We start from the raw sequence: 21,810 nt of genomic DNA, 5'->3' as shown, positions 1-21,810 counted from the left end.
GTTTTTTATGTACTGCATATGTTTATGGTTTTGGGCCCACATTCAGACTTTTAGACGATAAATAAAAAAAAGCATGAAAGTACATTTCACTGAGCTCAATTTGCTTGTTTAAAGTGATTTTTAATAAAAAACAACTCAAAAAGTGAGACACTCCCAGCAAATACAGCATGTTATGATTTTAAACTATGAAAAATTCATCCTTATTATCCTTTAAACAGTTCAACTCAGAGCCTCTAAAGCTTTTCAATAATCTAATTTATACTAAAGTTTGGGTGCGTGGTGGAGAAAATTCAATCTCCCCTCAGGGATCAATATAAATATTGCATTATTAATCTTATTTTTTTCCACTTCACTAAAAATATTGCCTGTCTTCTACCTCCACTATGGCTGTAACTTGGTCCTCGAAGGCCAGCCTGATTGCGAGATCATCAGAAGATACAATTCACCGCACTCTCCATTTTCATAAAGTCAACCTTGAAGTGAAGTGGGTCTTTTGGGTTGCCAAGCAGCTCGACTTTGTAATTCAGTGGGCCTGCTTCTCTCAGTGCAGGCAATTTATTTTGCAGCTCTTTTTGAAATTGAAATAATGTCTTCAGAAATTCAGAAAGGGGTATTCTTGCCTGTAACAAATTCATCCGCCTGTACACACACACACACACACACACTACACTCAGCCATGAAGCTTCAGCAGTCGATTAACATCAAGTTACCTCAGAAACTCTGAACTTGATGTGAAACGCTGAGCCGTTTGCGTGTTGCTCACATTTGATGTTCACTTGCAGTCGCTGCTGTCGCCTCTTCATTCCTTGTTTGTTTATTTTTTGTGTTATTCATACAAATTGTTAGTAATCTGTTTTTCTCTGAACTGCCTTCAGCCTGCAGCTCTGAGCCACAGAACGTTCAGGCTGACGCCCAGAACGACACCACCATCGTGGTGACCTGGGAGCGTCCCCGTGCAGTGTACGACACGACTATTGACTGGTACACTGTCACATACCAGATGCTGCAGGGACGAGACCAGCGCAAGCAGGAGTACAGGACCGATGGAGACCAGGATGTGGTATGCAAGATCTATTCATAGCTCTCCACAAAACAGAGAAAAACAGCACCTGTATGTGTGGCACCTTTGGCTGCATGTAATTTCAGATAGTGTTTTGCACCATTATCTATAGTCCACACAGGAATATTTAACTGATAAATAGGTAATTGGTAAAAATTGCAGTCATTTCCTGCACTTTGTAGCAAAAAATCAAGAATTCCATCCGTCCATTTTCACTCTCTATATATCTTTCACATAGAACAGCTACTGCTGATATCTTAATGACCAGTGATTACATGACCACAGTTGGTGGTGACAGGCAATTTTGGCCTTTCAGTGTCAGTCACTGAACATTTCTTACTGTGACTAGCAAAATTCATGTATTTGATTTTTACAGTATTTGTGTATCTGCACATACTGTAGCTCTTGTGATCAACTCTTTGCATAAATGGTAAATGGACTAGTGCTTATATAGCCCTTTTCTACTCTGTCTGAGCATTCAAAGCGCTTATACAACATGCATATGTTGTGTAATATACACATGCATGTGTGCATATACATTAAAGGTTCTTAATATTCAGACCGACCTAACCCAACAGAATGACTGCCATCCATCCATCCATTCTAATCCACTTATCCGGGGCAAGAGCCTAAGCAGAGAAGCCCAGGCTTCGCTCTCCCCAGCCACCTCCTCCAGCTCATCCGGGGGGACCCCAAGGCATTCCCAGGCCAGCCGAGAGATATAATCTCCCCAGCGTGTCCTGGGTCTACCACGGTGCCTCCTCCCGGTGGAGGATGCCCAGAAAACCTCACCCAAGAGGCGGCCAGGAGGCATCCTAATCAGATGCCCGAGCCACCTCAACTGGCTCCTTTCGATGTGGAGGAGCAGCAGCTCTACTCTGAGCCCCTCCCGGATGGCCGCACTCCTCACCTTATCTTTAAGGGAGAGGCCAGCCTCCCTTCGAAGGAAACTCATTTCTGCCGCTTGTATTCGCAATCTTATTCTTTCAGTCACTACCCAACGCTCGTGACCATAGGTGAGGGTAGGAACGTAGATCGAGAGCTTCGATTTTACGCTAAGCTCCCTCTTCACCATGACAGACTGGTGCAGCGTCCGCATCACTGCAGAAGCAGCCCCGATCTGTCTGTTGATCTCCCGCTCCCTTCTCCCGTCACTCGTGAACAAGACCCCAAGATACTTGAACTCCTCCACTTGGGGCAAGAACTCGTTTCTGAGCCGGAGAAGGCACTCCACCCTTTTCCGGCTGAGGACCATGGCCTCAGACTTAGAGGTGCTGATTCTCATGCCGGCCGCTTCACACTCAGCTGCGAACCGTTCCACTGCGAGCTGGAGGCCACCCCCTGATGAAGCCAACAGGAACGCATCATCTGCAAAGAGCAGAGATGTGACTCTGAGGCCACCAAGGAAGAAGCCTTCCGCCACCTGGCTATGCCTAGAAATTCTGTCCATAAAAATTATGAACAGAATCGGTGACAAAGGGCAGCCCTGACGGAGTCCAACACCCACAGGAAACGAATCCGACTTATTACCGGCTATACGGACCAAGCTCTCACTGCGGTTGTACAGAGACTGAATGGCCCGCAACAATGGGCCAGACACCCCATACTCCCGCAGGACCTCCCAAAGGATATCCCGAGTTAAGGTCGAATGCCTTCTCCAAGTCCACAAAGCTCATGTAGACTGGTTGGGCAAACTCCCACGCACACGAATATCTTTGAGAGGATAAAGAGCTGGTCCAGTGTTCCGTGACCAGGACGAAAATCGCATTGTTCCTCCTGGATCCGAGGTTCGACTAACGGATGGACCCTCCTTTCCAGCACCCTGACATAGACCTTACCGGGGAGGCTGAGGAGTGTGATCCCCCGAAAGTTGGAGCACACCCTCCGGTCTCCCTTCTTAAAGATGGGGCCCACCACCCCAGTCTGCCAATCCAGTGGCACTGCCCCAGATCTCCACGCGATGTTGCAGAGGCATGTCAACCAAGACAGCCCTACAACATCCAGAGCCTTCAGGAACTCAGGGCGAATCTCGTCCACCTCAGGGCCCTGCCACCAAGGAGTTGTTTAACTACCTCAGTGACCTCACCCCCAGTGATGGTCAAGTCATCTCCCTCATCCCCAGACTCTGCTTCCACTACAGACGGCGTGTCAGTGGGATTCAGGAGGTCCTCGAAGTATTCCTTCCACCGTCTGACTATAACCTCAGTTGAAGTCAGCAGCACCCCACCCGCACTATAAACCGTGTGAGTGGAGCACTGCTTTCCCCTCCTGAGTCACCTGACAGTTCTGGCAGAATGACTGCGTGTTATAAAATGCAAGCCTTTAGTTTGTATATCTTATATTTGTATGTGCACTTACACACTGTAGTGTCAACCCTTATTTGAATGTTTTTCATTGTGGACTCTGAATTTTTGTTCTGTTGGAGTGTGATTGGGGTGAATGATTAAAATCTGTTTTATTTTATATTCATGTATGGTTTTACAGCACCTCATAAGCTGTCTTACTCATCTAAATTTAAGATGCTATTATAACACACAAAATGATTATTTTGTGTGTTATAATAGCATCTAAATTTAAGATGCTATTATAACACACAAAATGATTATTTTTTAATATAACAGTTTATTGTGCAATTGCTTTGTGGCTTGAGGATTATAGAAACAACAATTATTATAAAGCTGAACATGTGTTGGCTTTTACACAACATTTAAAAGTTTAATCTCATTGAGAAGAGACGCATCTCTTTGAGTTTGTGTCAGGAAGGACATCCAGTGTAAAAATCTGCGTAAGTTGGACAAAATACAGAAATTTAAAGTCAGCCATGTAACTTTGCAGGGTGCCATCATCTCCAACCTGCTAGGCAACAGCAGCTATGTGGTCCAGGTGGTGGCTGTTTGTACCAATGGACTCAGAGGACGATGGAGCGATCAGATAATAGTGGACATGCCATTGGAAGACCCAGGTACAAAGATACACAAACATGTGCCTGGTAAGAGCTTTTTTTGTTTTGTTTTGTGTTCACTGCAGTGGCAACTTTTATTTCTTTCTTCTTGTTCTAGAAAATGATTCTGACCCTGAAGCTGTCACAAAGGATTTGGAAGGCAACAGGGAGGTAAGACTGTGTTATCTGTGCTTTCACTTGACCACATAATTGAGCTGAATTTTGCACAATTATTTTGTAGTGCTGACGTTTGACCTGTAGGCAATCAAATCAGTGAATCTAATTATTATGTTAATAATTGTAATTACATTTATAGAGGCTTTGAGAGCAGTATAAAAGGTGGTGAGGGACTTTATGAGGAGCATGTTGATTTGGGATTACCAGGAAAACAGTAATAATACCAGATTTTTTCACCCATTTAAGGAAGAAGAGGTGAAGGCATAAAATTGTTTTTCAAACATGGTCTACAACCAAGCATCTTATGACACAGCTACTTTTTTTTCTTCTTTTAAGCTCTCCATAGTCAAATGGGAGAAGTCAGAGAAGCAGAATCAGGTGGATTTGGCTTCAGAGGACAACAGCCCAGTAGAGGAGATCCCAGTGGAGCAGACCAAAGTTTACCAGAACCACCCTACGAACCACGAGAACCAGCCCACAGACCAAACCCAAGCAAACCAGAACATCCCAGTCCAGGTCAGCACCAGTTCAACCCCGGAGACACCCACCGACCCCACAGTTTCTCAGAATGTGAGAAAGAAACCGGGTAAAAAGTCTGTGGATGTGGATCAGAACTGGATTGATGGTGACCAGATGGTGCAGACACACCGGCCCTTCACCAATGCTGGTTTTGACGGCAATAGCGCAATATGGGTAACTGAGATAACCGAACAGCCAGGTTTCCTATTTCCAGTTATCCGGACAACCTCTCTGCCAGCAGTTCGCCGGCAAATCACAGAAGAGGCATCACTGTCAGTGCTGCCGCATCAGGTAATTCTTTAAACCTCAATTTATGTTGATTTTCCCACTTTAAAACCTTTGATTTGAAGAAACTTAATGCTGAATCTAACAGGAATTTGAGACTCAAAGTGTTACTTGCAGCAATAATTTAAGGTAACGTGTTCATTCAGCCTAATTCAATCTTCTTTGCTTACAGACAAGAGATCAAAGCCCACCACTCCAAGCCAGTGGAAATAGCTTCCCTTCTCACCCATCAGAGCTCTACACCACTCCTGTGGAGGATATCCAAGTCACAGATATCTTCTATGAAGACACAGTCAACAACACTCCACAGGAAGCCACCACCTCCCCTCCAACAGTGTCTGCCTCTGCGGTGCCAGGTCAGATTAGAGAGGAAGTGCTTCTTCATGTTTATTTCTGTTTGTTTCTGCTATTTCAGCTTTTCACACAGAGTGAGGAAGGAATTTAATCTAACAGATACAAACGGAAGGTTAGGTCTGCCGGGCACTAGTCAAATGGTGTAAAACTTTTACTGTTTAGTTTCAGATTGAAACTGTTTGCCCACATTTAAAATTAGTTTAGCATAAGTTTCTGAAATATTGTATGGTTTATGACAAGTCCTGGCATGTTTTGGCATAATAGCTCTGATGTCATATCATGTAGGTTCAGTTTATACCATCTTTGTTCACATTTTGTTCACAGGTGAAAAAGTGGACAAAGGCTTCCCGCCGCCCACTGAAGATGATGACGCCCCTGTGAATGAACCCCTGCCGAAAACATCACCCCCGTCTTCATTCTGGATCACCGAAAAGGTGGCAACGCCCAGCAACACACTTGGCGATTCAGTTTATAAGTCCTTCACCACCTCCTCTCTCCTTGGAGCGCTGATGCATACGACTCAGCCCATGTTCAGTGGTAAGATGTAACACCTTCTCTTGAAATAAATCTAGCATTCAGTTAAACAAAATATATCCAGTTCTTAATAAAAGCATTTATGAATTGTCATTTTGATGGATTTTACTGCACAAGAGCACAATTAAATTAAGTTCTTCAGTGGTAAGGTAGACAGCCGGACTTAAGTGTGGTGAATGTTTGCTTTTCTCCTCTTAATGGCCTGTGACTGTGCGTCTAATCACTGCTGTGCTCTCTGATCAGTGTGGCATTTTGTTTAGTGGCTGATGTGACTAATGCTGGTGGTGATGGTAAATGTGATGGCCAGAAAGAATCTGGTGCCATTGATGATTAGAGTAATAATCAGCAGCTTCCTTTCTCGCTTTGGTTTGTGTCGTTTGCAGTAGTCATATGTTTGACTCTCTCGCAAATCTTTCCGCAAGAAGGTTATGTTTCAGTTTTCAATGCAATCTACTTGGATCCACTCAAGCTTGGTGATTGTCATCTACTTTGGGATTCCTTCTCTGTCTGAATTCTTTCTGTGCCTCAACAGCACACTCTGGTGGTTGTTCATTTCCTCTGTCCTCTTTAAAGAATGCAAACTTTGCTTTATCTGTAGGGTGCCTCATCTGTGGTGACTTTTCACAATCATAATGAAGAACAATGCTTCACTTCTTGTATATGGTATGAAGATGTCGATAATTCTTTTTCTTCCATCTTTGATGGTGTGAGAAACACAATGCAAAAGGAGATATTTCTGTAAGCTTGGTGTCTTGGATTTTCTTTTTTCACTTTGCAATATCTTGCAGCAAATACACCTACACCGAGAGTTGAAGACTCAACCACTGATGAGTCGTCTGGCTTTACAAGCACTCTAAACAGGATGGTGATCGACCCTGCAGTCTCAACAGTCTCTGTCCCTGAATGGACATTCTCTGCTGAAGGAGATTTATTCAGTATAATGCCTCCATCACAGACACCATTCAAATACACTGACATTTTCCATCTTTTTCCTGCCCTCCATGAAAACAGGAAAAGTGGTGTTATCTTTCAGCATAATGACAAGTCCTCTAAAGAGCCATCCTTTGTTCCTGTACAGACTGATGTAGAATACCCTCAAATCTCTACCACTTCTTCTCAGGATCAATTATTTGCCACTTATTCTCTTCCTGATTCTGGTTGGAGTACCATAAACTCATCAAAAACAAACACTCTTGATGATAAAAACCCCAATTCTCCTCATTCTCAAAGTGGCAGTCAGATCCAAGAAATGGAAGTCATGGTGGATAGACAAATGGATAACTCCAACATCAGTGCAGTAACATTATTTGATTCTAAAAGTCTGGATTTGTCAGATAGTCCAACAGAAGACAGTGGATCAGGCTCTGGCTTTGGTAGCAACAAGTTCAATGAGGAAGTTAATGAAGCTCCTGCAGTTAACACTGAATTTACAGTGTTTGCAATTTCAACTATTAGCTTTGAAGAAAAGAGTAGATCACCAGCAACTAGGATGGTCACTGATGAAGGCAATGATAGAGATGGGACAAAAAGCAAAAACAAAGACCCTGAAACAGAGACAAAGAAAGAGAGAAAGGAGAATGAAAGTGAGCTAAATGGCGAGGAAGAAGAAAATATGAGACGAAAAGGAGTAAGAGACATTGACAATGAGAGAGTAAAGAAAGTAGACAGAAAAGCAAATGAGAGTTTAAGGAATATCAAGGATATGCTGAAAGAAAAATATATAGAAACTAAAGTGGTAAGTGTTGTAGGAAGGACAGTATACAGCGAGAGTGGCAGTGGGGCTGAGGATGTCAGTGGCTCTGGAGAGCATGATGGGGTTGACCTTAGAGAAAATTTAAAGGTACTTAATAATGATAAAAAAGATTTCAAAGCTGTAGGTAGCAATGATGTCAAAGGTGCCAAAGGCAATCGGAGGGACTACAGCGCTGAAGAATTTGTATCTGGAAGAAGAAAAGATCAGCAGTTGTCTGCCAGTAGGAATGAACCTGCAGCAGAGTCCATACTACTTGACCACAGTGAAGAACAAGGCCATGATGGCTCCCTTGATAAAGACAATCAAAACAAAAGCCTTGACAGTCCATATATTGGGGTTGAATCAACTTTTGAGGATAAAGAATACATAAAAGGAGGCAGTAAAAAGGACATAGAGGCTGTAGCTGAAGACGGTGTGCAGGAGTTCTCCAGTATGGATGGGTTATTTTTTGATGGTGCAAGAACGCCTGTGTTGGGACTTCTTGTACCTCTAGTCAGACTGACGGACACCAACAAGGCAACAGAGGAGCAACTGGAAGGTACATGCTATAAAGTATTTTACGCAGCCCTGCCCCTTTGTTATAGAATGTGGCATAGTAGTCGAATTCCCAGCACATGATGCAGCAGCTAACTAAGTTTGAGGTGGTGCTCTGTTCTTCATTTTAACTTCGTCAGAATCCCTAATCATGTAGAGTACAGAAGTATTATTGCTGGTGGCGGCACAGACAATTAGAGCTGGATCAAATGACTGTGGGTTATGTGGAAGGATTCCAGAAAGTGTGTTACCACATTTCACACAGCTGTGTTCAGTGTTCAGTTCAAACAGGGAACACAGCAACTAGCTGATGAACACAACCTGGTTACTCTGCTTTTGTTTAACCAGAGCAACTAGTTCTGCTTGGTCTGAGTCTTTAGCAGTTAAAGACCCAGACCTTCCTCTCAGGAGTTTGAGGAGACCAAACCAGAGCTCAAAGAAGAGTGACTATTGGAGTTGGATTTTTTTATATAGCCAAAAACATGCCTATAAAGAAAGCAGGAACCCTGACTCATAGAATAGTGATCTCTTTAATAAATCCATGGTAGGAAACAGTTGGCAAACATGTTAGGTATATCATCTGAGTAGGTGATAACAGGCCAGATATTTTGACTTGTCATAATAGGAAAAGCACTAGTGACTTGAGAAAAGTCTGTGCAGGTTCTCAGTCATCCAGGTCATAGTAGTCTCTGGAATTTGACTGGCCAACTGGACTTCTTTTTGTTTCTCAAAGACTTTTCACCTCTCATCCGAAAGGCTTCTTCAGTTCTCAAACCAAAAGGTGGAGAGACCCAGGTATTTAAACCCCTGTGGACAGAGAAACTCAGAAGAATTTTCTCCAACCATGACAAAACATCCCAGTATACTTCAAACCAGGTCACACTCTTAGGGCAAAAAACTGGTCTATTCCAAGGACAAAACCCCCAAACAAGATAAGCAACATAGTGTATGCTGTCCAAGTGCAGTGAAGAGTGCTCAGACCTCTACATTGGAGAAACCAAACAGCCTCTTCACAAACAAATGGCACAACAGAAAAGAGCCACCTCGACAGGACAAGACTCAGCTGTGCATCTGCATCTAAAGGAGAAAGGGCACTCTTTCGAGGATGCCAACATTCACATTTTGGACTGGGAAGACAGATGGTTCAAAAAAGAGGAGTAAAAGAAGCCATCTATGTCCACTGTGAACAACCATAATTGGAACAGAGGAGGTGGATTACATCACCAACTTTACCCCTGCTTACAATGCTGTCCTGAGCTCCCTCGCCAGGCACCTCAACCCCCATTCACACCTTTGTTCAGGTGACCTCAAGAGGTTACTTGATAGAATGGGGCAAAGTCCCAGAATGGTTTCACCCAAAACCACCGATTGTAATGACTCACGCCTCTTTTCACACCTTGGCACATGTGATTATGCGCATGAACAATAGTGGGTCACAACCACCTCCAGGAGACTACACCCACTGGGGTTTAAATACCTGGGTCTCTCCACCTTTTGGTTTGAGAACTGAAGAAGCCTTTTGGATGAGAGAAACATCTTCAAGAAACAAAAAGAAGTCCAGTGACCTTTTTTCAAGCTCCATAGGCTGACTTGAGAAAAGTTTTTTTTAATGATTCCTCTTGAATGGAATACAGTCAATACTACCTTTATAAGCAATGTTATGATTACTGCTTATTTATTTTGTCCCAAAGTGGTCATCAGAGCCACATTTAATTCCTGACCAGACATTTTTCACAGGAGTTGTTGGGGAGCAGTTTGAAACTCTTATATAAAGTGCACGCTGGCTTTTTTCTTACTTTTTTTTTTTTAAAGGTTTGAACCTTTTGTCACTATAACTTCATATATCTTTTCTAACTTTTGTTTTGTGCCATGTAAATATATTATACTATATTAAATTAAAAGTTCATTCTTGACCTTGAAACTTGTCTCCTCCTGTGTCTCTCTCTCTCTCAGCATCAAGCATCTCTGTCTCCTCTCTTTCAGAGGGCAGCAACAGCAGCCATGAGTCTCGGGTCGGGCTTGTTGAGGGTGTGGACAGGGAGAAGAGGACAGTCATTCCTCTGGCTATTGTCTCCACTCTCACCATCCTGTGTTTGCTGGTACTGGTGGGAATACTCATCTACTGGAGGTACACACCCACTCAAACATACAGTGTCTGTATAATTTTTATCCCTGCACTTTACTTCAGATTCAGATTGTGTGTGTCTATGTCACAGAAACTGTTTCCAGGCAGCCAATTTCTACCCAGATGACACATCACCTAAAGTTGTATCTGCTCCGTCTACACCCCTGCTGTTGGCTACAGGTAACATGCTCACCGGATCCCCTAGCAGTCTTATTTTAATTGCCATTTGAAACACTGTTAAGCTGAGGTGAGCAGCATGTAGTAAATATTCAGTCTTGTGTTCCAGATGGCCACGAGCCACTGACAGTGAAGCAGTTTGTGAAGCATGTCATGGAGCTCCACGCCACCAACACTTTCTCCAAGGAGTTTGAGGTCCGTGAGATTCCCAGTCATATTATTTGAGTTCAGAAAAATATATTTTTGTTAAAAACAATTCCAGTGAATCACAGTATGTTTGCTCTTTTAGTGAGTTTCCTAAAATCTTACTTGTCTTGTATTTTTACTTGTATTGCAATGTAACCAGCATATAAATGGCTCACCTAGCTTTGGCCCCTTGCATAAGTGCAGTATCTCATTTGTCATAGCCCCTTAATGCTCTTCCATATCTCTATTAACATCACGTTCTTTAGGCAGATCATTTAGCACAGCGTTGATGTGTAACGTCCATGTGCAGCATCAACATACAGGAAGGCTAGTTTGGTACTAACCATGACAGTGCAGCTTTCTTCTCACTCCAGACTCTAAATTCAAACATGGCAACCTGAAAATAGGACTTTACAACTGACAGGCAGGTTTGTAAATGCCAGGACAGTTCGTTGCAAATTACCTATTGACGTTCAGGCTTTTAAAAATCTCCATCTCTGCTTGTACTGAATGTGCAAAAAAAAGATAATAGTCCTATGTGGAGAGTATTGACATATCTGAATGCTGGTTAACAATTTGAGAGGAATATGTGGATTAATTTCAACAGGTACATTTGCATGACATTAGTCACCCCTATTTCCTAGCATGAACCTCCTAAGAAACACACAGATAGGATTAGATGAAGTTTACTTCTCCCTTATAATTGCCAGGGGGGCTTGTGTTTTTACTTTTTCTTTTGCCACAACAATAAACCTACATTTTTACATTAAAATGAGCCTTATTTATTATTACACCTGTAGAATAATAGAAGATGGCTTACATAGTTGCAAGTTTAAAGTCCACAGCTCAGATGGGAGCTGTGAACTTTAAACACACCTTTCTGTGTGTATCTGAACCCCTATATCCTGTACCTGCACTGACTCCCTGTCTGTCTGTCTGTCTGTCCATCATCTTGGCCCCCTATCCCACTCTCCTCTCATCTCCACCATCGTCGTGCTTTCTGCATCCTCACCACCCTCCATTAGATTGTCAAAGAGTCCTACGAGGTAAGACGCCTGCCATCCCTCTCCTGTTGCAGAGGTGTTGTTGTTTTCTTGTCCTTATTTACAAGTTTTATCTCTAACACCCTGCAACTGTAAAAAAAAACAAAAAACAAAATCTCTGCTGTAAATTTAGTGTTGCATGATGTTTTATCTGTGAATAAAATGTATCGGTACCTCGACTGCCCTTACCATATGTTATACACAACACAGGGCCTTGAGTGCGAGCTAAACACTCTCACAGAGATACTATGATAATAGCACAAGCTAAGACTTGCAACTTGCATCCATTGACTGTATGAGTAGAATGCACAGACAAAGAAACAGACAAATAAAATATGATAATTTCACTTACCAAAACTGGATGATAGACTTGGAAGGACTGCTAGTACACTTAACTACACAATAAGCCATATTATTTGTCACATGGTTGCATTAAAACAGTCCAGAAGGTGCAAACACAGTCGAGAAACGCTAGGCCCATGACTCAAACTAGCTAAGGCGAGGCCTAGCAGATGCCTAACGGCTACCGCCACCAATGTTGGCACAAAGCAGCTACAGTCCTTAACTCTAAGCCTTGAAGAAAGTTTAATAACGTGAGTTACAAATTCATTCCCTATACAGTTGTCATGAAGGGACAAGCAGCTATGGAACCCAATATCATTTTATGTACCAAGCTGTAAACATGCTTCATTTCTGCTACAAAATGTCACTTTTCAACCCAGCCTCAAGTGGCCACTCCAGGAACTGCTTTTTTTTTTTTTAAACACTTCCCCCGTTGGCTTAATTTTGCAGCCCTGGAAGTTCCTGCTTGTTTGGGACTTGCCATTAACAGTCGCCTTTTGCTCTCAAAGCTTTATGGAAATATGAGGCTTAAATACAGGGTCAACCTCAGTCTGCTGCACACATTAGATCAAAAATTAGAACAATCTCATCCCAGTATGTGCCTTTATTTCATCTTCTCTTATTTCTACACACAGCTCACCTTCTCATTTAATGTGATATCATTCAGTGCTGCTTATTTCTTGTACGGTAGCTTCTTTGCAGTATATACTTGACCATCATATTGTAATGCTGCAACGTGCCTGTTCATAAGAAAAACAGCCTCATTGTACTCATCTGAGCAATTAATGTCATTCTTATTATTATTCTGTTGTGTGTTTCAGGAGGTGCAGGCATGCACAGTGGACATGGGCATCACTGCAGACAGCTCCAATCACCCTGACAATAAAAACAAGAACAGATACATAAACATACTGGCCTGTATGTCATCCTTCAGTGCGTACACTGTTGAACTTTTAACTGTGAAACCCACCAATGTAACTAATTACACTTTTCCTCTCTCAGATGACCACAGCAGAGTGAAGCTCTCCAACAGTTTGGACAGAGATGGGAAATGCGGGGACTACATCAATGCTAACTTTGTAGATGTAAGTAAAGTTCCTTTTTTACGTGTTCACGTTACATCCAGGCTGTCACAAGCACATAGGTGTTTCTTTTTTCAGGGTTATGAGCGGACGAGGGCATACATCGCAGCTCAGGGGCCTCTCAGATCAGGCAGGGAAGACTTTTGGAGGATGATCTGGCAGCAGAATATCGGAGTTATTGTCATGATCACCAATCTGAAGGAGAAAGGACGGGTAGGAGCTCACACCAACACGAGCTTCACCGCAGCGATATTTTTCTATCTGATATTATACACACTGACTCCAGGCAGCTGATTTCTTTTTAGTTTATATTTCCTGTCTCTTGTCAGGTCTAGACACCAACTGATTCACATCAGACTTCTTCACCAATTACATTTTTTCAATTCCAGATATTTAATTTTGTTTCACTGCAGGCTGACAGCTGAAAAACTGCAGAAGCTACACTGGTGCAGTCTGGTTCTGTTACACACTTGAAGATTTCTCATTTGACATGTTTGCCTGTGGTTTCAGATGTATTAGGGCTAAAGTTAAACTACATCCCCAGAATAAAACTTTTTCCCCTTTCGACAGACAAAATGTGACCAGTACTGGCCAGAGGAGAACCAGGAAGATTATGGGCCTTACCAAGTTACCCTGAAAAACACCAAGACACTTGCTTACTACACACTGCGAACTTTCACAGTCAGAGATACCGCAAATAAGGTACACACACAAACAGCCCCCCTCCCTCTGCAGTGATAGTCCAAAGTGGGTTTGAGGTTTGATTCTCACACTCTCGCCGAACCTCCAGGCATCTCAAAGGAGAGTTGAACACACAGTCCTTCATTACCACTACACCCAGTGGCCGGACATGGGTGTCCCAGAATATACGCTGCCTGTCCTGTCCTTCATCAGAGCATCCTCCAGGGCCCGCACACAGGAGATGGGACCTGTGTTGGTACACTGCAGGTAGAGTGTGTGTGGATGATTTATTGCACTTTAATACTGAGCCAAACCTTATGGTGTACGTAGTGTTAACATGTGATGCGTGTCTGTCACAGTGCTGGTGTAGGAAGGACAGGAACCTACATTGTGATAGACAGCATGCTGCAGCAGATCCAGGATCAAGGGACAGTGAATGTTCTTGGCTTTCTAAAGCATGTCCGCACACAGAGGAATTTCCTGGTTCAGACAGAGGTAAGAGGATATTGCAGAGACATAAAACTGTTTGAATTTACCTTCATTTTGAGAATCTCAAGAGCTTGAAAAAAGGTGACTGGACTTCTTTAAATTTTTTTGAAGATGTTTCACCTTCATCCAAGAGGCTCCTTCAGTTCTGAAACCAAAAGGTGGAGAGTCCCCGGTGTTTAAACCCTAGTGGGGGTTGTACCTATTGGAGGTGGTCATTGACCCACTAATAATCATGTGCATCATTACATGAGCCAAGGTGTGAAAAAAAGGTGTTGGTCATTAAGGCTTCTACTTCTTGGGTTTTGATTGTGACCCAGGTGTCATCCAAATATCTGTACCAGTGGCCTCCTTCAAAGGGATGGCACCTAGCCACAGGTACAGGTATGTGGGTGACATCTGGGTCACAATCAAAACCCAAGAAGTAGATGCCTTCACTGAGCACATCAACGCAATGGATAAAAAACATCAATTTCAACAGGGAGGATGCCAGGTTACTGTTCCTGGGCTGTGCTGTGCTCATTGAGGATGGAAGATGGAAGCCTCAGCATTGAAGTTTATATGAAGCCCGCACGCACAGACCAGTACCTACTCTTTGACTCCCACCACCAACTGGAACTTTTGTCCTCTCTCTCCCCTCACCCCCAACCAGCCGCGGCAGATGGCTGCCCCTCCCTGAGCCTGGTTATTCTGGAGGTTTCTTCCTGTTAAAAGGGAGTTTTTCCTTCCCACTGTTACCAAGTGCTTTGGTATTTTTTGACTGTTGGGTTTTCTCTGTATTATTGTAGGGTCTTTACCTTACAATATAAAGCGCCTTGAGGCTGTTTGTTGTGATTTGGCACTATAATTGAACTGAATTAAACACAAACTTGGGGTAATCAGGACTCCGTAGAAGGGAAAGAAATGGAACACACACGTGTAAAGAAAGCCTTTAAAACATGTGGTTATCCCAACTGGGCCCTCATCAAATCAGCGAAGATGCACAGGAAAGAAGGTCAGACACCATCTAGGGAGAAAGAGAATGACAAGCGGAACAACATTGTCATCCCTTATGTAGCAGGTTTGTCAGAGAAACTCAGGAGAATTTTCTCCAAGCATCCCAGCGTGCTTCAGAGCCAGCCATGCTCTAAGACAAAAACTGGTTCATCCCAAGGAGAAAACTTCCAAACAAGATAAGCAACGTAGTGTATGTGAGCAGTGAGGAGTGCTCAGACCTCTACACTGGAGAACCCAAACAGCCACCTCACAAATTCATGTCACAACATATAAGAGCCACCTTGACAGTGTCATAACCTAGGGGGAGGGTCTGCGTGTGTGTGTGTCTGTATACATGTGTGTTTGTCCTGCGGGCCACAGCGGAGGTTCCGGTGTCTCCGCCTCCCTAGGGCGGAGATCACCACACCTGCTACGGATCAAGTCATCAGGCAGGGTCTTTTTAAGCTGCCAGCAGACCATCACTCTTCGCTGGATCATTGACTACTTCTCAGTTAGTACCGGCTCTCTGGTGTGACTCTCGCTTTCGTGGATGTATATTACTTACCTGCTCTTCGTGTTCGCTCCTTTTTCAGATCCCCGTGTCAGTTCCTGCTCGTCCTTTCGGAAACCCCGGCTTTTCGTCAACCCGCCGCTCCACGCCGTACCACAGCTGGCCCCTCACCACCTGGGAATTCCTTCAGCCTCTCGACCCGCTTCAGCCGCCTCCCCCCTCGCCTTCCTGGACCCCCTTGTCTTTGCACCTCTATCAATCACTGTAAATAAACTTGCACCTTGCTTTCATCAGCCACCGCTTGTGTGTCCTCTTCCTCCTCGAGTCTTGACAGAATGATCCAGCCAAAACCGGACACCGCGGACGCTGATCCGGTTCATCGGGCCCTGGCTATTCAAGAGGAAACCCTCCAGCGTCACGACCATATGCTCCGTCTGGTTTCCAGTCAGCTGGGCGCAGCCACCCAACAGCTCGCCGATCTCCGAGGTATGTTGGAATCCACCATGTCATCCGCTACGCCCCGTCACCAGGATTTATCCCCTCCGCCGACAGATCCGCCGGCTGGTTTGGCTTCCGCGACCGAGCCCGCCGTAGCGTTGGAGAAAGCCCTGCCCATCCCGGAGGTGTTCCGCGGTGAGTTAGGGAAATGTGGAGGTTTCCTCACCCAATGTTCCCTCGTTTTCCGGCAACAGAGAAATGCCTACGCTTCTGATTGTGCAAAGATTGGTTTTATGGTCAATCTGTTCCGCGGTAGAGCATTAGAGTGGGGGCACGCTGTGTTACGGGGAAACCCCGATCTGTCTTTCCCTGCGTTCTTGTCTCGATTTAAGGAGGTGTTTGATAAAGGCACCAGCCCTGAATCCGCATCCCAGAAGTTGCTCAGCCTGCGGCAGGGACAACAGAGCATGGCGGATTTCTCCGTGGATTTCCGGATCCTCGCGGAGGAGGCCGGCTGGGAGGAAAAGGCGCTCAGGGGAGTATTCCTGAACAATATTAATGATGATCTCAAGTATGAACTTGCCACTAGGGATTTGCCTCAGTCCTTGGAGGCCGTGATTTCATTGTGTATCCATGTAGATGACCGCCTGAGAGCACGACGGACTCCGAGGAACTACAACTCCCAGCATGCCCCTCGCCGGGCGGTTTCCGCGGACCGGAGGAGCCTCCTAGCGGACGACAGCTCGGCTACGGCGCCCCCTTGCGACGCGGAGGAGCAACCCATGCAACTCGGCCGCGCACGGCTGTCTCTCTCTGAGCGACGACGGAGATGGGAGGCGGGGGAGTGCATCTACTGTGGCAAAAAGGGCCACTACATCGCGTCATGCCCTGTTTGCCCAAAAGACCGCGCCCGTCAGTAATGGTGGGGATACTGGCGGGTCAAGCTAACGCATGCTCCTCCCTGCCCAGATTCACGCTTCAGACAAGGATAAATCTTCCATCAGGCAGTCACACAGTCTTGGCACTCCTCGATTCCGGAGCTGAGAAAAATCTCATGGACCGTGCCCTCGCCCAGCAGTGGGGTGTTCCTTCCACAGCGCTACCCACGCCTCTCCTGGTCTCCGCTCTGGACGGCGCCAAGCTTTCTGAAATCACTCACAAGACCCAACCGCTTTCTGTGACTCTGTCGGGTAATCACTCTGAACGGCTCTCCTTTTACCTGTTTGACTCTGCACAGACGCCCATCGTCCTCGGCTTTCCCTGGTTGCAACTGCACAATCCACAGATTAACTGGGCGAATCGCAGCATCTCGGGTTGGAGTGAGCGGTGCCACCAGCGCTGCCTCAGATCCGCAACTCCCTCTCTCCCTCGGTCCACCGATTTGGGGGAGGGGACCCCACCTGACCTGTCCGGCGTCCCCTCGATCTATCACGACCTCGCTGAAGTATTCAATAAGGACCGGGCTGTTTCCCTGCCTCCCCACCGGCCTTACGACTGCGCCATCGACCTCATCCCGGGGGCGCCCTACCCCTCCAGCCGCCTCTACAGCATCTCTCCGCAGGAACGAGATGCCATGGAAAAATATATCACCGAAGCTCGGGCGTCCGGTCTGATTCGACCCTCCACCTCTCCCATGGGCGCGGGGTTTTTCTTCGTGGCCAAGAAGGACAAGACCCTCCGGCCCTGTATTGACTACCGCGGTCTGAACGAAATCACTGTGCGCAACAAATATCCTTTGCCACTTCTCACCTCTGCCTTTGAGCTCCTGCAGGGGGCAGCCATCTTCACCAAACTGGATCTCCGGAACGCTTACCATCTCGTCCGGATCCGGCAGGGAGACGAGTGGAAGACTGCCTTCAACACTCACCTCGGCCACTTCGAGTATCTTGTCATGCCCTTCGGCCTAACCAACGCGCCAGCTGTGTTCCAGGCCCTCGTAAATGACATACTCCGGGACTTCATCAATCATTTTGTGTTTGTCTATCTCGATGATATTTTGATCTTCTCATCCTCATTACAGGAGCATCAGGGACATGTGCGGCAGGTGTTGCAGCGGTTACTGGAGAATCGTCTGTTCGTGAAGGGGGAGAAGTGCGAGTTTCATGTGGAGTCCACGGCGTTCTTGGGATACATTATTGGTAAAGGGCAGATCAAGGCGGACCCAGTTAAGGTACAAGCGGTCCTGGATTGGCCCGAGCCAGCGGATCGGAAACAGCTGCAGCGTTTTCTGGGCTTCGCCAATTTCTACCGCCGCTTCATTAAAGATTACAGCTCCATCACCCATGCTCTGACCTCTCTCACCTCTCCCAAGATTCCTTTCAGATGGACCCCCGCCGCTGCAGAGGCTTTCGCGCTCCTGAAGGGTCGGTTTGCCTCCGCACCCATCCTCATCCAACCTGACCTATCCAACTCATTCGTCGTGGAGGTGGACGCGTCCGACGTGGGGGTAGGGGCAGTGTTGTCCCAACAGTCCATGGGTAGCCTCCGACCCTGCGCCTTCTTCTCTCGCCGCCTCTCCCCGGCAGAACGGAATTACGACGTAGGGGACCGGGAGCTGCTGGCCATCAAACTAGCCTTGGAGGAATGGCGGCACTGGCTGGAGGGCGCGACGCATCCCTTCTTGGTCTGGACTGATCACAAGAACCTGGCCTATCTGCGAACCGCCAGACGTTTGAAACCCCGGCAGGCCAGGTGGGCCTTGTTTTTTACCCGATTTAACTTTACTATCTCTTATAGACCTGGGTCACGGAATGTCAAGCCCGACGCTCTGTCCCGACAGTTCAGCTCCACGGACTCCTCCTCGCAGCCAGAGTTTGTCTTGCCTCCCTCTTGCGTCATTGGAGCCATCACCTGGGAGATCGAATCCGCCATTCAGGCAGCTCTACGGACTGAACCAGATCCTGGGACGGGACCCCCCAACCGCCTTTATGTTCCCTCTCGAGTGCGAAGCCGCGTACTGCAATGGGGACACGCAGCCAAATTCACGTGCCATCCCGGGGCCAATCGCACTGTGGCCTTCCTCCAGCGTTATTTCTGGTGGCCTACATTGATTAAGGATACCCGTGAGTACGTGGCAGCATGCAGCATTTGTGCACAAAATAAACCTTCTCTGTCACCTCCATCAGGTCTCCTCCGGCCCTTACCCACCCCTAAGCGACCATGGTCTCACATAGCTCTGGACTTCGTCACAGGACTTCCTCCCTCTGAAGGAAACACCGTGGTCCTGACCATTATCGACCGGTTTTCCAAGGCCACCCACTTCGTTGCGCTACCCAAGCTCCCCTCCGCCTTGGAGACGGCCCGGCTTCTCACCACCCACGTTTTTCGGCTCCATGGGATTCCTGAAGACATCGTGTCGGATCGGGGGCCCCAGTTCACATCTCAGGTCTGGAAGGAGTTCTGTACATCTCTCGGAGCCAAGGTGAGCCTCTCCTCTGGTTATCATCCCCAGACAAATGGGCAGACGGAACGGGCCAACCAGGAGTTGGAGGCAGCATTACGATGCGTGGCGTCCACCAATCAGGCCACCTGGAGTTCCCACTTGGCGTGGGTTGAGTATGCACATAACTCTCTCTCCTCCTCCGCCACAGGGGTGTCCCCCTTCGAGGCCTCCTTGGGTTTCCAACCGCCACTCCTCCCTGCCATCGAGGAGGATCTCACCATTCCCTCCGTCCAGCATCACCTTCGCCGCTGTCGCCGGCTATGGAGGTCCACCCGCGCAGCTCTGCTTCGGACGAAGGAGCAAAACAAACGCGTCGCTGATCGCCATCGGACCCCTGCGCCGGACTACCAACCAGGCCAAAAGGTATGGCTCTCCACGAAAAACGTTCCAGTCCGTGCCGAGTCTAGGAAACTGGCCCCCACCTTCCTGGGGCCCTTCGAGATCGACTCCATCGTTAACCCTGTGTCTGTCCGCCTCAAACTCCCTCGTACCATGCGCATCCATAACGTCTTCCATGTCTCCCAACTTAAGCCTGTTGCCACCAGTCCTTTGTGCCCTCCAGCTGCCTCACCTCCTCCTGCCCGTTTTCTCGATGGCCAGCGGATCTACACCGTCCGTCGCATTATGGACGCCCGCCGTCGGGGGCGGGGTTATCAGTTCTTGGTGGACTGGGAGGGCTACGGTCCCGAAGAGCGATCCTGGGTGTCCCGAGCTAACATTCTGGATGCGGCCATGGTGCGGGAGTTCCGGCGGCGCCATCCCGAGAAGTTTCGGTCGCCAGGAGGCTCCCGTTGAGGAGGGGGTACTGTCATAACCTAGGGGGAGGGTCTGCGTGTGTGTGTGTCTGTATACATGTGTGTTTGTCCTGCGGGCCACAGCGGAGGTTCCGGTGTCTCCGCCTCCCTAGGGCGGAGATCACCACACCTGCTACGGATCAAGTCATCAGGCAGGGTCTTTTTAAGCTGCCAGCAGACCATCACTCTTCGCTGGATCATTGACTACTTCTCAGTTAGTACCGGCTCTCTGGTGTGACTCTCGCTTTCGTGGATGTATATTACTTACCTGCTCTTCGTGTTCGCTCCTTTTTCAGATCCCCGTGTCAGTTCCTGCTCGTCCTTTCGGAAACCCCGGCTTTTCGTCAACCCGCCGCTCCACGCCGTACCACAGCTGGCCCCTCACCACCTGGGAATTCCTTCAGCCTCTCGACCCGCTTCAGCCGCCTCCCCCCTCGCCTTCCTGGACCCCCTTGTCTTTGCACCTCTATCAATTACTGTAAATAAACTTGCACCTTGCTTTCATCAGCCACCGCTTGTGTGTCCTCTTCCTCCTCGAGTCTTGACAGACAGGACAAAACTCAGCTGTACATCTGCACCTAAAGGTTAAAGGTCACTCTTTCAAGGATGCCAATGGTCACATTTTGGACTAGGAAAACAGATGGTTTGAAAGAGGAATAAAAGAATCATCTATGTCCACTGTGAATGACCATCACTGAACAGAGGAGGTGATTATGACACCAGCTGTCAGCCACCTACAATGCTGTCTCGAGATCTCTTCCCAGGCGCCTCAAGCCCCACTCTACTTCAGGTGATTTCAATAGGTCACCTAATAGGGTGGGGCAAAGTCTCACAGTGGCTTCACCCGAAACCCCTCATGTGATGATGCACATGATCAATAGATTAATATTGGGTCAGCGACCACTTCCAAAGAGGAACAACCCCCAGCAGGGTTTAAATACCTGCAACTCTCCATCGTTTGGTTTCAGAACTGAACAAGCCTCTTGGATGAGAGGTGAAATGTCTTCAAAAAAGTCCAATCAACGTTTTTCAAACTCTTGAGACTACTATGACCTGGATGACTGAGAATCTACACAAACGTACTTCTTTTTGGGAAATAAAAGCCTGTATTACAAAACTAAACATGTGCAAAGAAGCAAATAAGTGTAAGTTTCCACGAACTGATTGTTAGTCAGTGTAATGTGGTCTGAACTGACTGGCATAATAATCATGCCGCTGTGCAGAGGGATGCATGTGTTCAGTTCTGTGGTAACTTGCTGCATGCTTCTTTTTTTTTTTGGTGGATGCAGACAGTACAAAAAAGTAGCCTCTTCATGAAACTGCTTACAGCAAAGTTTGTGAATTTCTGGACTAACTGGGCCTCGATTTCTG

The 21,810-nt window shown here is 46.6% G+C and overlaps 1 protein-coding gene across 3 annotated transcripts in view; it reads left to right on the top strand.

The window, feature by feature from the left end:
• ptprz1b (protein tyrosine phosphatase receptor type Z1b) overlaps nucleotides 1-21,810 on the top strand; it is an 83,199-nt gene that overhangs the window by 56,159 nt on the left and 5,230 nt on the right. For 2 of the 3 annotated variants that reach the window (XM_030720008.1, XM_030720006.1), the window contains exons 9-24: nucleotides 876-1,060; nucleotides 3,896-4,022; nucleotides 4,120-4,172; nucleotides 4,515-4,988; nucleotides 5,155-5,338; nucleotides 5,661-5,873; nucleotides 10,141-10,285; nucleotides 10,374-10,462; nucleotides 10,569-10,654; nucleotides 11,671-11,691; nucleotides 12,852-12,948; nucleotides 13,033-13,115; nucleotides 13,191-13,325; nucleotides 13,683-13,814; nucleotides 13,903-14,060; nucleotides 14,153-14,288. In XM_030720008.1, the coding sequence (XP_030575868.1) occupies nucleotides 876-1,060; nucleotides 3,896-4,022; nucleotides 4,120-4,172; nucleotides 4,515-4,988; nucleotides 5,155-5,338; nucleotides 5,661-5,873; nucleotides 10,141-10,285; nucleotides 10,374-10,462; nucleotides 10,569-10,654; nucleotides 11,671-11,691; nucleotides 12,852-12,948; nucleotides 13,033-13,115; nucleotides 13,191-13,325; nucleotides 13,683-13,814; nucleotides 13,903-14,060; nucleotides 14,153-14,288 (2,318 nt within the window). The remainder of the gene's footprint in view (nucleotides 1-875; nucleotides 1,061-3,895; nucleotides 4,023-4,119; nucleotides 4,173-4,514; nucleotides 4,989-5,154; nucleotides 5,339-5,660; nucleotides 5,874-10,140; nucleotides 10,286-10,373; nucleotides 10,463-10,568; nucleotides 10,655-11,670; nucleotides 11,692-12,851; nucleotides 12,949-13,032; nucleotides 13,116-13,190; nucleotides 13,326-13,682; nucleotides 13,815-13,902; nucleotides 14,061-14,152; nucleotides 14,289-21,810) is intronic. The other variant, XM_030720007.1, reaches the window with a different exon arrangement.

The sequence above is a fragment of the Archocentrus centrarchus genome, chromosome 23 (genome assembly GCF_007364275.1).
Source record: "Archocentrus centrarchus isolate MPI-CPG fArcCen1 chromosome 23, fArcCen1, whole genome shotgun sequence".
Lineage (NCBI taxonomy): Eukaryota > Metazoa > Chordata > Actinopteri > Cichliformes > Cichlidae > Archocentrus > Archocentrus centrarchus.
The sequence above is the reverse complement of the archived record's forward strand: the minus strand, read 5'-3'. Positions and strand labels throughout refer to the sequence as shown.